Source organism: Coffea arabica, chromosome 7e (assembly GCF_036785885.1).
Source record: "Coffea arabica cultivar ET-39 chromosome 7e, Coffea Arabica ET-39 HiFi, whole genome shotgun sequence".
Lineage (NCBI taxonomy): Eukaryota > Viridiplantae > Streptophyta > Magnoliopsida > Gentianales > Rubiaceae > Coffea > Coffea arabica.
In genome coordinates, this window is record NC_092323.1 from 15746776 (window position 1) to 15764281 (window position 17506).

The following is a 17506-nucleotide window of genomic DNA, read 5'->3' on the forward strand; positions in this document are numbered from 1 at the left end:
CGACAAAGGAAATCGGAGTGCTTCCAAGCATCAACAGCACTGACAGCTTGTGCATTAGTTAAGCCTTCAGGCAGTTTTGGAGCATCCTCACTTAAGAATCTCGAGAGATTCAATGTTGTCAAATAGAACAACATCTTTTGTTGCCATGTCTTGAAGTTCAGGCCATGGAACTTCTCAAGTTTCTCACTATGGTTGGTAGAAACCATAGGAGTAATCATACCTTCAGGTCGTTTCACAATAGTGCCAGAGGCAGAGGCATCAGAAGTAGAATTGTTGGTTTCTCTTCCTGTATTGTCAGCCATTGAGAACAGAATCTGTTTTAAGACTGTTAGTGATAGAGGCTAGTACAATATAGGAAAGAATAAATACAAACTGGAAAGAAATAAATGATTGAAAATAACAATCCGAGGCTTGTGAGCACAATTTCCTTAAAACAGATTCGCCCCCTACAGGTTGAGTGCTTGAGGTTCAGTAGGCGTCTGTCTCCCAGGATACAAAGGTGAAAATGTTAGCACCAAACTTCTTCACCACAGCGAACTCGAACTAGAGCAATATGGAACACTATAAAAGATGAAGATGCAAGAAGGAAAAATAGAGAGAGCGATTGTTTTTTAAACAAAAAGAGAGTTATCTATTTATAGATGCTGGTCAAGGGTGATTGTAGACATTGGAAACAAATGTTAAATTCCACTTAGTTATCTTTTCACGTACATACATGTATTCTTGATAAGAAAGCTCCAAATTCATGTATCAATAATTAAGTACATGAATACTTAATTCCTAAGTACATGAATCCTTTCTCGAGAAGAAAACTCCAAATTCATGTATCAATAATTAAGTACATAAATACTTAATTTCTAAGTACATAAATCTTCAGGTACATGAATGATAGATAATTATCGTTGGATTCTATCAAGAGTGCTATTATGAGAACGATTTTCTCATTCACTCTACAATGGATTTTTCCATTTTTCCAACAAATTTTTCAATGCTTGATTACTTCACATATCAAAATTCTCACTTCACGAAAATACTTTTTACGAAAGTGCCCATCTTTCGTTAAAACAGTTTTTTTTTTTATTTCTGTTACGCAAAAACTTATATGAAGCTAACATCTAAATTGTGGAAGCTGCTTTTGTATCGCTTTTAAACATCCAATTGAGGTTCTTGACACTCTTGTAATTTTGATGTTCTATCCAATGTAACTTAACACAAGAAGATTCAGAAAAATGAGAACATGGCATTCTTTGATTCCAATTTTTTTTTCAAGAAATACTACAGAATCATTCAAATGAGATATCAAATTTAATGAGCAGAAATATTCAATACTTAATAAGCACAAACGATGCTTAATTGCACCCTTTGGCCGCTCCTTTTCCATAGTATAGTGTGGGGATCGAATCCTCCTCCGACTTGCATTAAATTCAAAAGGTGCTCAAATGTACTCTTTTGGCCATATTTTCCCCATAGTACATGATAAGGATTAGAAATAGATTAGCAAATATCATATTAACCAAAAAAAAAAGAGAAACTCCTTTGGGTCCACAGTCTCCAAAGTAGGAGTAGGAGTAGAATGCACATTTCTAATCATCGCTTCCTTATATCATGCAAGAGTGCATTAGCAAATATCATGTCAACCAAAAAAGAAAAGGGTGGGGAGGGGGGTGGGGGGTGGGGGAGGCGGGAACATAGACAACCATAACTCCTTGGAATCCATCCGTGCCAAAATGTAAGAGTAGGAGTAGATTAGCAAATAAGTATCGACAAAAATGGGAAAAAAAAGAAAGAAAGAAAAAGACATTCATCTGACCGTCACACAATGTCCAAACTTTTAAGACTATCCCCTTTTATTTTTTTTCTAGAATATTAAATTTTTAGAATCTGTAAGTTTCTAAACTATCCCTCCAATAAAAAGACATCTTCATCTGACCATCACACCACGTCTAAACGTGCATAGATTTTTTTTTTTTATCTTAGCAATGATAATTGTTCCACGTAGAACAATGGTCACACATATGGATATAGAGATAATTTCACATGTTAATTTTGTATAACTGATAGTATATACACTAACAATAATGGATGCATGCCACCTAAATGCAATATGAATTTGAACTCCACTTTTTACATAAGTAGTTTGCATTTGCGTTCATTAGTATAGATAAGATTAATCTGAATTTTATTGCAGTTCTTCAAGTTTGGAAGCATACAAGCTTTGAGACAAAATATGTGCCCAAATTAAAAAAAAATCTAATTTTATAGTGTTATATTACAAAATGAAATTTGAGGTACAACTTCAAGTACATACAAATGTTATAATTGTTTGAGATTTTTGTGAATTTCATTCGCAATTTACCATCTATATCACTGAAAAGGTTGAAATTTGTCTATTCTCCTTTAATTTGGTGGTGGTGTTTTGCCCCGTGGTGATTTATTGTGTTGTCTGTGACTTTTACCGTTACTGTGACTATGACACTAGCATTGTTCAAGTAGAGAACATTAAAACAACCGCCTGGCCTCGGCTATAAACCCCGCTTAATAACCTGTTTTAACTAACTTTCAAATTGTGTAAAGCTACCCAACTAATTAACAGCCAAATCAAGCTTCATGACACATTTTTGGTATTAGTTCGAAAATGAGCTAGATTTAGAGAGATTCTAAAGTTCAATTATGCCTAGCTTGCTCGAAAATCGCTATTTGTGCGTGTGTTGTCCCCACTTGGGCATTTTTGATAAATTCGTATTCTTTTTCTCAGTTTTAATTTAGAAAGCATAACTGTCCGGCATCAAAGCACAAATTTAATCAACACCAAGAAAATTCTTGACTGTCTGAATTTCTACTATATGGAGAAGAAAAGGTAGAGGACTAAAATGCATGGAGGACTAAAATGCATGGAGGACTAAAATATCCGAAAAGCTTTGTTCTGTGGGCAGGGATGTAGAGGCTTGTATATCTTCTTCTCTTTTTCTCTTTTTTGTAGCATTTTTGTGAGGCTGGACATTCAATCACCCACAAATCCATGAGTTTTGTGCATTAGATTCTTACAGGAGTTAGGGACCAGGTCATTGATCATTTCTGAGAAAAATATCGAAGGGATATTACTTAAGGGTGACTGTCAATTACATTTAGAGCTCATTGAAACAGGTTTCCTAATGTGGATATTATAAAAGGTGGAAAAGATTGCTAGGCCAACACTCATGGCAATGGTCGCTGCCTGATATAAACGCAACTAGTTGGAGTATCACCTCAGCTACCTAGGATGATGTGATCTATTTTCTGAACATGTAAAAGAAGACCTTATACAGAAGCTAAAATTCTACGAAAATCTCCTTTTCTTTGCCACAACGCAAGGTGTTAAGCAGATGCAGTTGATAGATGTACATTTGTCTGGTATTAAAGGTAAGTGCAACAAAGTTCAATTTGAATTTTCTCAACTTAAACAGAAGATTAAGCTTCTTGATCCCCAATTCCTTGTAGCTTCTGTTCTTGTCTCGAAAGCTTCAAAAGTGCTGTCAATATCATCAGTTCCTTCTACTCTGGAGGACGAAAAGCAAATAATGGCAGAGTTTGTTGATTCTGTGCTAGGAGGTCCTATGCCCCTATTACTAGGATGTTCTTGTATCACTTTCACGCTTCCTGTGCAGGATCAAATGGTAAAACTTCACGAGGGAGTGAGATTCGCGAGTATCCTTCTCACTGTGAACACTCATAATATATAATTATTTTCTAAAATGCTTTCCATGTTCTTTTTCTAGTTCATGCTTTATAGTAATTCTTTGTCATATATCATCTCAACTTCTGAAATCTACGCCTATAGTCTATGTTACCCGGACTTGGCTATCAAGTCCCTACCGGCATGGCTACTCTAGTGCAAAATGACAAGTCAAGTATGGGTAGAATAGAGCAAAATAGAGTCCGAGTAATATAGCTTGTAGTAAAATCTGAAGAGTGTGTAATAGTACGTCCCTTGAGTAGAGTCTAGAGGTGGAATTCTCTCCAATCTAGCCCGATTGGATCCTCCCCTAGTGCAAGTTAGAGTAGGAGCCGATTGACCCAAAAAAATTTACCCGAAAAAGCTGAGAATTTGGTTTTACATTAGTCTCTTCTTTTTGACAATAGTTCTGAGTTTTGGTTAATGTTAATTGCATCTGACATCTAGAAAGCAGAGATGGGAACCTGCTATGTCTTTGCAGGTATAAATATGCTCTACGCCAGAATCTTGTGCCTTTACCCGTCAAATATGAAGACCCTGATTCTCCAAATTTTATCGTATTGTAGTTTCTTCGATCAAATCGAGTAACGAAAGGAGCAGAATGCTATGTTGAGGATTCAAAGGCAAACAAAGTTAATCCACAAAATACTGGAAAATGCTTTAAGAACTTAGTAGTTGTCTTGCTGGATGATGCGAAAAGATCAAGGCTATAGCTTTCTCATTTGATGCCTAATTCTATAATTCGAGTTCAAGCATCCAATACAGCTAAACGATGTAAAGCTTTTCTGATGCTAAAAGATGTATTGACAAATTGCCATAACAGATTATATTTGGAAGTGGTGCTGGCTTCCAATATGCCACCATCATAATCAATACCTGATAGCAATCTGGAATCAGGAGTGAGGAGGAGCAGATACCATCATGGAGATCTGCTCCAGCAGTAAGAATTAGGCCAATTCAATAGAACATGATTCTATTGTTTTTTTCTTTCTGAAGTACAACATAGCTTTTCCACGAGGGAGTGCTCGAATGGTTCATTGTACATTTGTCGAATAAGTTGTTCCTTTGCAAGAATTAGAGCTACAAGCTAGCAGTAATATAGGCGCAAGACTCTTGCTGCTTCTCTTGTTGATTTATGGCATCCGCAACATGAGCAATGACTCCAGCCCCAGCATTATGAAACCATTCATTTTTCACCTGCGCCCAAATAACGGATTTACAGTGAAAAACAGCAGCTGGCAATCATGAATAATGATTTTCGAATAATGCACAGAAACCATTACATGAATGTTGTTATGAGCGAAGAAGGGCCAGAATGCCGAGTGAAAGCTGACATCAACTTTCTTCCACCCCAATTGTTGTAGTCCACGTATCATTTCCTCTGCGACAAAATAAACAATAATGTCATTTGGTCTGACGCTGTAGCGTGTCTTATAACTAACAGCAGCTGTTAACACTTTAGAGTACCTTCCACAATTTCATGATATTCCAATGTATTCTGCATGGTCGGTGCATTTTGAGCTGCCTCTTTTGCTTTAGCAGCTTCTGGAGGAAAATGGGGACTGCTGGACGAAACAGGTGGACAATATTCAACATCTACTACATGTTGGTAACCATCCAGCGAACGCTGAGGGGGCTGCCAGATTAAGTAGAAACCTCAGAGAGACGGAAGAACATAAACATGTAACAAATCATTTTATCATTCTTAAAAAGGTGGTCAACGCAGTCATGTTATTGCTTCTACATTTTTTGAAAAAAGACTTGCATTTAAAATATCGAACATAAACATGTAGAACGCTGTTGGTAAACATGGTTACATGTTGGTAACCATCCAGCGAACGCTGAGGGGGCTGCCAGATTAAGTAGAAACCTCAGAGAGACGGAAGAACATAAACATGTAACAAATCATTTTATCATTCTTAAAAAGGTGGTCAACGCAGTCATGTTATTGCTTCTACATTTTTTGAAAAAAGACTTGCATTTAAAATATCGAGCTGCTAATCAAGAATCTAGGCACAAAAATCTTGATCAGTTGCAGATTCACTATCCACGGAATGTTATAGTGCGAAACCCAGAACAAACAAGTGGAAAAGAAATTGGTGGATGCTACAAATTAACTATAAAGATAAGAAAAGCAATGAAGACACATAAGCAGGGTCTCTTTCTGTTTCAAATTACACCATAAAAATGCTCGACGGAATTGCAAAAATGAATCTAACAAGATTGTATTATTTGAAATACAAAGATAACATATGCAGATTCAAACGCCGTGTATATAGTCATTCCAATTCTGTAAGCAAACACCATCTTAATTCCAGCTTATCAATAAGGAGCTTAACAAATAAGTTGCACCCAAAGAAAAATAAAACGATGACAAGGAAGTGCAAAGCCTCAAAGTTTCACCATAAAGACTTAATAGCAGATAAGAAAAGCATGTTAATATTTGACAAAAAGGTTAATTTTCAGAGGATGATCTTAACGAGGAAACTCCATAGAAAGAAAGAAAGCAGATTTAATGTTCCCAAAGAGGCAACATTTTACCTCAGCAGATTCTCACAAAAAAGTAACTTCATATTGATGGGCTGAATTAACTTTAAAAATCATTTAATACAAGCTAACACCAAAGTGCTTTATTTTTTTTTTAATTTAGCGGAGGGAGAGTTGGTATTTAAGAAGCAGGGAGGGAGGCCCAGGACCACTAATTCCTCGTTCCTCGAGCCTTAACCTTAGCCACTAGACCAAGTCCTCCACAGCAACCAAAAAAGTACTTGATATTTGATGTACATGCATTATGTAAAGATAATATCATACATAAACAACTGTCTGCTCAGTAGTTAATGGTTTTGAGATTCTGATTAAGAAATTGAACAACTTAAACTGATCACCACCATTCTTCAGATTCTGATACACACCCCAAAAAAAAAAGGTCCCACCAAGATTTGAACTCGGGCCATTGGATTCAAAGTCCAATGTCCTAACCGCGAGACCATGGCACCATTTGCTAAGAGATGGGTCCACCATGGAATTACTTAGCTTTCTAAAGTTCATTTCACAATTATATTGTGCAAGAACTAAAAATGTAAAAGATCGCATCAAGATTAAACTCGACTATTGGAATCAGTGTCCAATGTCCTGGTAGCCAGACCATGGAACCTTCTCTTAAGATATGGGTTCCATCAACTGAACCCATATCCAACAACAGCAGTTTTTAGGCAAAAACTTGCAAACATCCTTGTTTACACCAACTTAGGAATAAAAAGGATAAAAGGTTCCACCGAGATTTGAACTTGGGCTATTGGATTCAGAGTCCAATGTCCTAACCCCTAGACCATGGAACCTTCTGTTGTGTTATACACCCTACTATCAATTCATTTTGACAACAGCAAGCATTCTCAAGTCCAATGAAGTGAAATTAGCTGTACTTTCTACATTAAACATCGCTAATATGTTCTGCAGGATACAAGGAACCAAAAAGGTAAAAGGTTCCATCAAGATTGGATTCAGAACCCAATGCACCAGACAAGGAACCAATCTGTACTATACAATCTCAGTAAGGTTAATATAGATGAAGCAATCTTAATGTCAAGAACTTAAAATTTACATCTCTTCCCAAACTAATCTATGAATTTATTCTACGGGAGAAAAGAGAGAGAAGGTTCCATCAAAATCTTTACTAGTCCATGACTCATCTGACAAATAACATTTCTATCAGTTTTCTTTACTGGACATTATTTTGCAGTCAACAACTTAGAATTTCTTAGGCATATGACTAGCAATTAGTTTATTCCAAAGACCAAAACAAAAAGGTCCCACCAAGATTCGAACTCGGGCTATTGGATTCAAAGTCCAATGTCCTAACCCCTAGACATGGAACCATTCTTGGGATAGAGTTCCATCAGTTATTAATTTATAGCAGTAGTTGGGATCCAAATATACGAGATTAATTGATCTTCCATGCTAAAAAAGTATATAAATGTTCCACTCGTAAAAGTACCACGAGTCGTGTACGTCACATAAGTTTCACGACTATCCCTACCAGAACATCAAAATTCCACAAACACGATGGTCCCAAAATTCATGCTTAGCATTCTTGCAATAAAAAAAACCTTTATGTTTGGCATGTATATTACAGCAGGATGGCAGACAAATTTCTCAATAGAAACTAAGATTCAAGGTGAAATCAGTACATGCAGACTTGTTATCAAAATTAGTCCCTAGACAAGGTATACATGCACAATGCACTTGACTTGTCACCATGGAAAAGGTCATCTACTTCTGTAATCTAAGCTATGTACTTGCAATTGTATTAATCTCTACTCGACTTATATAACCAACTAAATACCTAGAATCACTATATATCATGTCTAACTATACTAGCACTGCTGAGCAAAAATCTATTTCTTATCTTTTAAACCATGAAAATAATTAGATAAATCATTGAAAATAACTAATGCTTTAGATCCTTACGAAATGCTGCAATTATTTTTCATGGATAGACCATCAAGTATCAAAAGACTGCATAACATGTCTATACCTAGTTCAAGATATTGTCCTTTCAAATACATTAAAATGACAAAACAGGTAAACACTTCAAGTAGAAGACCCAAAAGCAAATGTTCCACCAGCATTTGAGCTCAGCTACTGCATTCTGTCTAGTAATAACAGCTGGACCACAGCACTAAAGAAAACTTCCAATCAACTTCTGTTAGTGAAAACAAATATCCAATTCAAATTCCTCAAGTTTATAGCAAGATAGCTGAATACCTACCCTATTGAGCCAACATAGAAAAGGCTCTACCAAAAGCTAAACTCAAGCTGCAGGATTAGTATCACATTGTAAAGTAGAAAGATTCATCTTTATGCTAACAAGCAGATCTCACAATATCGACCAAAAAACAGTTAAGGTGGTACCAAAATCTGAATTCAGGCTACTAGAGTCAAAGTTCGAGATCCCACTAACTAGGCCAGAGGACTTTCTCGAGAACTTCTATGGTACGTAACAACATCAATGCTTGAACTCACATCAGTTTCCAACCTAAACTAATAAAAATCACTCCCTCCGTCCCATTGAAATTGTCATGCTTTCCATTTTGGTCTGTCCCAAAATGTTCGTCATCGCCAAAAAATGGTTGTGAACTTTATCAATAATTTCCAATGTTTACCCCTGCCTCACCTAACTAAAAAGTAAGTATTATTGGGGCCAGAAAGTCTTACATCAATACTTGCACTTTGTTGTTCAGTTGATTGATATGCACGCACCAACCATTTTGAAATGATTGCCTTGTGTGCCTTCACGCTCTAATTCTAACTGGAGTAAGCCATGTGCCAACCAATACATATGTAGACCCAGCTGTCATGTTTTGTCCACCCATTGTCCACTTTTGTATTCAAACAAAGGGCAAAACGGAAAACGAAGATGAATTCTTCAAAAGTCTGGCACTATTGATAATAAGTTGGAGTCCCAAAAAGCGTCGAACTTTTCACAATTAAAAAAGGCAAGCTGTTTACGTGGCCAGTTTAACCAAGATCTGAACTCTACAATAAAATCAGGAAACTACTCTTTTAATGACTGCTGACATCAACTTTATCCTAAGGAACCAAAAAGAAAGGTTCCACCGAGATTTGAACTCGGGTTATTGGATTCAGAGTCCAATGTCCTAGCCACTAGACCATGGAACCAATTGACCATGCTTTTCGTCAAGATTGCATTAGTAAGAAGGGAAGAAAAGGCAGTTGTCTGCAGACAAAAACTTAATCAATTTGAGCTGAAGAGAAGCATTCCCTATTATTGTATTCACATGCCTTATTGGCATTTAAACTTTGATCAAATCATTAATGGCCAATCATTCCCAAAAGTATTCCATAACCATTAATTAGAACACTTACTAGTTGCCATTCAATTAGGCCCCAAATGTTAATGAGCTCATCCATTCACACTTTATGCACACATCTTTATTAAATGTGTATCATGAGAGGAAGAGTACTCAGGAGTAAATCAGCAAATTACCTTCACAAGTTCTGTCTCCCTTCTGATTGAAGATGTACGCCAACCAACCATATCTAAATTATGCTAAGAAAATTTTCATCAGAAAACAGGAAAAAGTCATATCAGCTTGGTAGAAAATGTTAGATATGAAATATATGGCTGGATACGGTCATAAGAAACATTAGCATAGAGGACACGGCATCTGAAAGCACCAAGGGCAGATCTGCAAGAGAAAAGCAGCTTAGAAGCTTTAGAAAGGAGTTCCAACCAGAATGTACTTTCAAACATTATCTTTACTCACATAAATTTCCCATCCTCACAATCAGATGCCATTCGCAACAGCAAAGGAGGTTTGTTGGGCTTGCCATCAGTAAGGAAGAGCTGACTACCAGTTCGGCCAATGAAAATGGGGGCGAGTGGTGCAGCAATCTTCTCCAAGAAGGGGACTCCAAGAAGAAATGGAAGCTAAATCAGACAACAAAAACTGTCTGGAAGTCAGGTTCCAGATCAGAAGTCAATGTTCATAGATGAGAAAGTTGATCATGCTTTAACCAGAAATATTCCTGAAAAGAACACTTTATCACACACTACGCATTAGTCAGTAAGCTTATCTACCCAAATTTTAGTCAGATAGGACCTCAATGACTATATTAAATTCTCATAGAAGTAGGAAAAAGGGGAAAAAAGTCTCTCTCTCTCTCTCTCTGAAATTCCTCTTTCTTTTACTAAGAGTTCCAACACCAAACTTTAAAATATCGTTTCTTTAGAAATATGAATCTACTTTTTCCCTTGCAGAACTCCAAGAAGGCCAAAAAATGAAAGCACTGCATGCATCTTATCAGCCACTTTAGTAAACAAACCCCAAATTTTGCTAGATGGCCACCAAGGCAATGACTACATTTCTTTCTTTTTACATTCCTATCTTCATCTACCAAAACCAGTGCAATTATTTCCATTATTCTTCTCTTGTCAGGCACTTAACTTCAGGTATGCAGTAAAATACCAGAGACAAGAAATTTTACTAATTATTACAATGAAAACTTTACAAAAGCCCAAGTGAAAGAAAATCAGGAAAACTGCAGGACTTTGTTTGTTGATGCGGCTGCAGACAAGCTTTTGCTGATTCACAGGACTATTTAGTGAAACTAGAAATGAATGAATGTGATCAAGCATAACCCCAAATCAATAGCAACAAGCTTGGTTTATCATCAAGCAAAGCACTTCAAGAAGATGACACAATCGGTGAGTTGACGTAAAATTATTGTGTCCTGCTGAACTGTCCAGGAAATTCAAACTTCCAGTCAAACAAACTTGATAACTGGCAATAGTGTTTTGGGTATCAATTCCAGAGGAACAGCACTACCCTTTTTAGTGAAAAAGATAGTTGAAAAATTGCAGGGAAAGCTGCATCGATATTATGTCCACCGACCAATGTAACAATGAAATTAGAAAGAGAGAGTAAATAGCAAGTTAAAGCTTCTACAGAATTCTTTACCCACACTTATTGTAGTAGATACATCAGTGAGTGGTTTTTGTGTTAACTACGGAAAAGGTGTACAAGTATCATGCTTGAATAAAGAGCAACACGGATTTAGAGGCCTTGCAGCCCCAGAAGAGGAGGAGAAAATATCAAAAGCTAAGCATCAAATAAAGCTTTATGGAACTAGAAAGATTTGGAACTCAGAAAGATTTACAGCAGAATCAAATAAACCAGAATAAAGTTTCAACAGAGAAGACTGTGGGCACTTTCATTTGCTGAACCATATATAGTTGCAATTAACCAACCTACAGCAGGGCAAAGCAACTACAGTCCACTATAGTGGAAATATTTCATCTCTGTTTCTTAAGTAGGAAGATCACCAAGCCATCAACCGGTGTTTTCAAGATTACTGGTAGAAGAATAGAAACTTTGAAAAAGAAAAACACAGATTTTTGGACTTTAGGATCTTTTTCTTTTTCCTCCAATTCCTACCTCTTCCTCTTGTGAAAGGACAAGGAAAATAAGCCACCACAAGGCAGAGATATTGTAAATTATAACAGTATACAAGTATAACAGGGGACCCTCCAAGTCAACATCCTCATGATGACATGCACAGAGTCTCACTTTGCCATCAATTCAAAATTTAAGATATTTCTTACAACAAACCTGTTTATTCCCTCTCACTCCGAGATGCGGTGTAGCCAAGGTAATAAAATTGATAGGTTCAAGCCCAGCAATTAATCCTTTTGTAGAAGCAGAAAGATCATAGGGATGACCTGAGTTATTTGGCGTATAAAGGACAGAAATTGCATATCTTGCAAACAATCCACCAAGCGAATGGGCTAAGAATGATATCTTTTTCAGGGTTTCTTGTTTTCTAACAACCTGCATTACCTGTTCATAGTTGAATTATGGTGAAGACAATGCAATGCTACTTAAAGCTGATGCTCAAACGCTGCTGGAGAAACACAAAATATTAAGAAAGATTTCTGAACATATATATACCAGCAAAGACGAGATATTGCTCATAAATTAACTGGGAAGATGTCATTGATCAAATCAAAGTAACTAAGCATGTTAATCCAACTTGTAGTACTGTCTATAAAATGGAAACAACCTGCCTATATCTAGAAAGCACACACAAGTGCAAATGCATATTAACCACTTTCAAGTTCCAGCTAGCCTATAAGTTCAGACATGGCATTAACAGCAAAAACATTTGGCAACAAAGAAAAGAAAACTCACTTCATCTGCTAATCTCTTGCCAGCTCCATCAATCCCAGTGAATGTTTTGGTATAACTGTTACAAGAACTTGCTGCAAATTGGGGGAAAGGGAAAAGAAGAAGAAGAAAAAATTAATCTTGGGGCAAGAAATCAGCATGCACACATAGTTAATCGCAGAAACATAGAATACCCAATTAGAAATTAAATGGAGCACTCAGGAAAATCGATTCATTTAAGAAGAAAACATATTCTGCAGCAAACACCATTAAATGACTTGAATAATTATCCTTCACAGTCACCAAATTAGGTGCATCAGTTTGGACTCAACAACTTTGCCTTAAATATAGATGTAAAATTTTCAACATTTGCCTTCCGTTCTTTTTCACCACAGCAAGCAAGCAAGGATGCTTCATGTTATGAATTTCGCTAACTCGGTTCTCTCTCGATATCCTTAAATTTCAATAGTCCATTTGACTATTATTATATACAAAGGTCTGGCATCAATCTCAAGCATGCTGCTTACATGGTACCCATCACTTTTAAAACATTTATTTGAGCATAAAAGTTATAGAAGCAAGAGAGTCAAAGATCCAGAAGATAAAAAATGACACTGCTTTTAGTTATTATTGAATCCTGAGCTAGGAAAAAGAATTTCAAGTAAAGTTGCCACAGCCTGATCAATCAAACATATAGGTCAGGTAGGTATCTGCATAATACCAATAATTTCCGATCAGGGTGTGAGAGAGAGAGGTTCATAGATTGGTCTCCCTCAATTGCCATAATTTATTTCATTATATATGAACAGCTAGAATAACTAAAGGGTAGCAACAAAATCCAGAGCAGAGTAGATGGTAACAAATTCCAACTTTTCACCAACTCCTACACCATGCAAAATGCTTTTGGAGCTTGTGTGGTCGTGAAATTCATCGACTTTCATCCACCTAGGTTTTTCACATTTTTCTCTTGAATTGCACCAAGAATGATATGAATTTTGATTGTCAACAATGAGCCCACTTTTTCTAGGTTGCTATCACATTACTCCACCCTTCTTAGAATCTCTATATAAGGAAACAAGAAAAACATAATAGAAAATACAAGGGATAAGATGATGGTATATGCTCTTCTTTCCAAGAAAATATGGTAAATAATGGTGAACAAAGCCCAATTATCAAGTTCCCAGCCTGCTAGAAGAACAAAAGATAGTCTCTAGTTCTATTCACACAAAGTAATTGCTGTCATGGTCAAACCCAGAATCCTGTCAATACAAGTCAAACAAAAGATTGCTATTACTACATGTAACCACCTTCACTAAACTAAAAAATGAAATCCATAAGTTTCATAAATTTTATACATACACTATAAAGCATACCGTATATCAAAAAGTTTCTTCCCACCCGCTTCTTCAACTCTGCTTCTACATATGTCCAGTCACTAGGGCTGCACTAATCATAAAAATCAATCAAAGTTGCTTATATACCTGCAGCTTAAAAGTGCATTAAACTTGTCACTATTATGCGCAATTTGTCTTGGGCATACAAATGAAATGATCAATTCGCCTGAAGCATGCTAATAACAGACAAGCAAAAAACAAGCTTAATACATTCCTTCCTGTCTTAAGATTTGCAAAATAAACAGAAGGAATATATATCTATATGAGAAGCATATCATCTGCTGGTGACTGCTCCAAGAGGTTCAGAAAAAGCAAAGATGTTGTAGCAGCACCAAGATTCTAAAAGCGTGACAAGTTAAAAGCTACAAGTAATGGAAAAGACGCAGAATACCGAGTAGGTGCTAAGGATAACCATCACATGCACGAAATACCAATGGCTTTCTTCCACCAAGAAATACTAATAAAGCTATCCACAATGACTTCTGTATAAACATCATACATGCAGGACATGCAATGGTATAACCATCATAAGTTCTTTAATCATGAACCTCGGATGCTGCTGCATGCATCAGGAATTTTCTTATGCTCAGGATCCATGACACAAATGTGAAGTTAGAGCAATATATAATAGCATATACAGTTTAAAGATGCAAATTTACACTCCTCAAAAAAATAAAAATACTCTGCTACTTTTAATCATCTTTTCTTGTTCTTACCTTACATTTACCTGTAAATTTAACTCAATTATTAACATCCAAGTACAACTACGCTCCAGATTGTTATCAGACAACCAAATCAAATGTCAGTTTGAAGGCACTATTCCCCTATTTTTGACATGTAAAACTCAAGAAACACACATACCTTGCCAAGATCCCATGAACAAGGACAAGCAGATGATCTGGCTCATCTTTCAAATTATAAATGCCCTTTGGTGATGCAACATTACTCTGGGTTGAACTCATAGCGTGAGCTCTAAAGCCTTGATGTTTCCAGATCTTCTTTGTGCCTGAAAATTTATGCTACTCTCAAACTTATGGAAAGGTAACTCCAAGATTACTAAGAAGAAAATATTTCCACTATATGATGTTTGCATCACTTGTAAATTCAGGAATGGAAAATCTATAAAGTGTAAGCATCAAAAGCAGATCAAAGATGCACAAAGTCCTCAAATTTAAACCACAATGTGGTCCACACCAATTATCTAACACTGAATGGACAACATAAATATCAAAGGCGACAGGACAAATTCTTGAAATTCTGCATGCTTAGGAAAGACTGTAGTAATGGTTCAGCTCAGATGATTTCACTTATTTTCAAAGATAATACTAATGAAAGAAACTTACTCGAACTATCACTTTTCTAGAAAGTAACTTTTGTAAAATGGGTTCAATACTTTTCTGCATTGAATGTACATAACTGCTTCCATAAAAAGTTTCGAGCTCACTATCAAGTATCAACCGAGAGAGAGAGAGAAAGAGAGATTATTATGTGGCAAGGCAAGGCACAACCTCCCTGGAAGTAAGAGCCTACATACAATGCCTAAGAAGCCATAGTCCCAAGTCTTGTTCTTTATGCATATGCTTTTGGGATCAAATAAGAAAAAAATAAATTCAGACAAAATATAGTATTTTTGTGTTTAAGTTGTATGTGTAAAGAATGTGCACATATTATTACCACTGTCCTCTTTAATTATCTTAAACCCAAGAGTCTCTACAACTATGAACTCCAACCATCTTATTAACTAGCCTTTTAGTATTGCTCAAAATTACCTCCGTTGCAAAACACAACTTTTTTCACCAGATCAGATGCTTAACCTACTCTGCAAAGGTGCAAGTCCCTCAGATCTTTTCTTCAATAACCATGCCTAAGAACTGTATAATCACACATTTAGTGTAACAAACAGAAAATGCAATTTGTTTGTTAAAATTATGAATGCTTTAGCAAGCCATTTAACAGAAATGCTGCCGCGTAACTAGGCAAGTCAAATTACATAAAATTAAGCGCGAGACAATGATCCTTAAAAGTAGAACTGGTAATTGACACTTTATTAGGGCCATCCCTAAATTTGGAAGGATCCCATAGGCGTCAGATATTAACTTATGTATTAGCCAAATATATTTGTGTCTAATATTAGCAACCATCACAGGAAAGTGAGTGATTGACTGAGAAACGACATTGGGTTCTCATTTATCTTGGAAACATGTAACTTCTTCCACCAACATGTACATCATCTAGTACCAGCTAATTGTCAAAATTCAACTTTTCCCTCAACTTTAGAGTCATAAAAGAGATTAAGTAGTCACATTTAATTGTCAAATTCGGAGAAATGTTTTAACAAGCTTTAATACAAAAACTCTGCATGCCGACAAACCAAGCCTCCATGCATACGTTTCCCCACAAACGATAAAATCCAAATGCTTATGTGACCAAAGTCATTTAGGGGTGTCAGACGCTACATAATCAGATTTTCAGCACCTTAATGAATTATTAAACCATTGCCATAAGATGAAACTCAAGAGTCAAAGTATCATATATTACTAATCATACAAAAGCAAAAACAAAGCACATATTCCCTGATATTCGATAAACTACTTGGTCTTATTCCTAGTATAGACAAGTGTCAAAGCACATATTCCCTGATATTCGATAAATTACTTGGTCTTATTCCTAGTATAGACAAGTGTGCCGACACGCAGACACTTCCCAAGCTACAACCTGAAGATACTTTCTAGCTGCTTTCCAACACTGTAAACAAACGGTAGCGTGCAATTACAAGTGCTACACTGTAATAATGGCAACAAAATTCTCATTCTTTCTGTCAATTAAAATTCAATCAAATTGTTACACATGGCTGAATATCTCCCAAATAATAGATCTGAAGATTCTGTGTCTGAATCTAATCTACGTCTACAAACAGCACGCAAACTTAGTCCAAACACACCTTAATTCTCATGTATTCATTCTTTCTCGATCTACAATTTAGGCAAGACTCTTCATTTCTAACAACACATAATTCACCAAACAAAACAAACCAAAAGACAATAAGATCTGAGCTATCCTTCGCATGAAATGAAAGGTATCATGAACTAAACCAAAAAATTCCAACTTCCGCACTAATTTCCGTCGGAAAAAAAACCATAAAAATAGATAGAATGACGAGCTTCAAAAAACAAATAGTTATAAATATCAAATTGTGAACATGAACGAGAGCAAAAAAAGAACAAATACTAAAGCAGAAACTTCTTTCTATATCATTTACCGGAAAAAGCGATGAAATCCGAATTACTCTGTTGCCGATTATCCGCCGACGACGACGAAGAAGAAGAGCAGGAACAATACGGCGAAGAAGAACAGGAATTACTAATATTATTCTGATTATGATTATTATTATTACTACTATTATTGCTACTATTTTTACCGGTATAATTAGTATTGATAAAATTGGAATTGGAGCTTGGGAGGCTAAGCATCCGAGGGGAATGGTGAATCAAAGGCGCCGGATAAGCCATGGGTAAATATACACGATTTACTATTTATACTTTATAGTAATAAATAATTGACAATTATACTTTGGAGAGGTGGACACGGAATTGACAAATGCTGGTTGCTAGGAAGGCATGGGTGGAGTGTCCAATTTGCTAATACGGCACGGTGTCGTTTCGTTAGGTATCGGAATGGGCGATGGAAATGGGAATTATTTTCTCTTGTCAGCC

General features: G+C 36.2%; 1 protein-coding gene and 3 non-coding genes across 5 annotated transcripts; all 4 read right to left on the reverse strand.

The window, feature by feature from the left end:
- Window positions 1–4513: 4513 nt before the first annotated feature.
- Window positions 4514–17367, reverse strand: LOC113701824 (putative lipase C4A8.10). Of its 2 annotated transcripts, XM_027222647.2 has the most exons (11): window positions 17053–17342; window positions 14655–14799; window positions 13773–13840; window positions 12424–12494; window positions 11845–12072; window positions 10000–10163; window positions 9866–9921; window positions 9720–9772; window positions 5180–5348; window positions 4996–5093; window positions 4514–4909 (listed from the first exon to the last, which is right to left on the reverse strand). In XM_027222647.2, the coding sequence occupies exons 1-11, from the start codon at window positions 17300–17302 to the stop codon at window positions 4793–4795; spliced, it is 1419 nt and encodes a 472-aa protein (XP_027078448.1). In that variant the 5' UTR covers window positions 17303–17342; the 3' UTR covers window positions 4514–4792. The 2 variants fall into 2 exon arrangements, with proteins under 2 accessions (XP_027078448.1, XP_027078450.1); XM_027222649.2 differs by lacking the exons at window positions 4514–4909; window positions 4996–5093; window positions 5180–5348 and adding an exon at window positions 5355–5562 and having other exon boundaries at window positions 17053–17367.
- Window positions 6637–6708, reverse strand: TRNAQ-UUG (transfer RNA glutamine (anticodon UUG)). Its single transcript has one exon. It is a non-coding gene; the product is annotated as a tRNA-Gln (tRNA).
- On the reverse strand, window positions 6979–7050 carry TRNAQ-CUG (transfer RNA glutamine (anticodon CUG)). Its single transcript has one exon. It is a non-coding gene; the product is annotated as a tRNA-Gln (tRNA).
- On the reverse strand, window positions 9320–9391 carry TRNAQ-CUG (transfer RNA glutamine (anticodon CUG)). Its single transcript has one exon. It is a non-coding gene; the product is annotated as a tRNA-Gln (tRNA).
- Window positions 17368–17506: the final 139 nt, after the last annotated feature.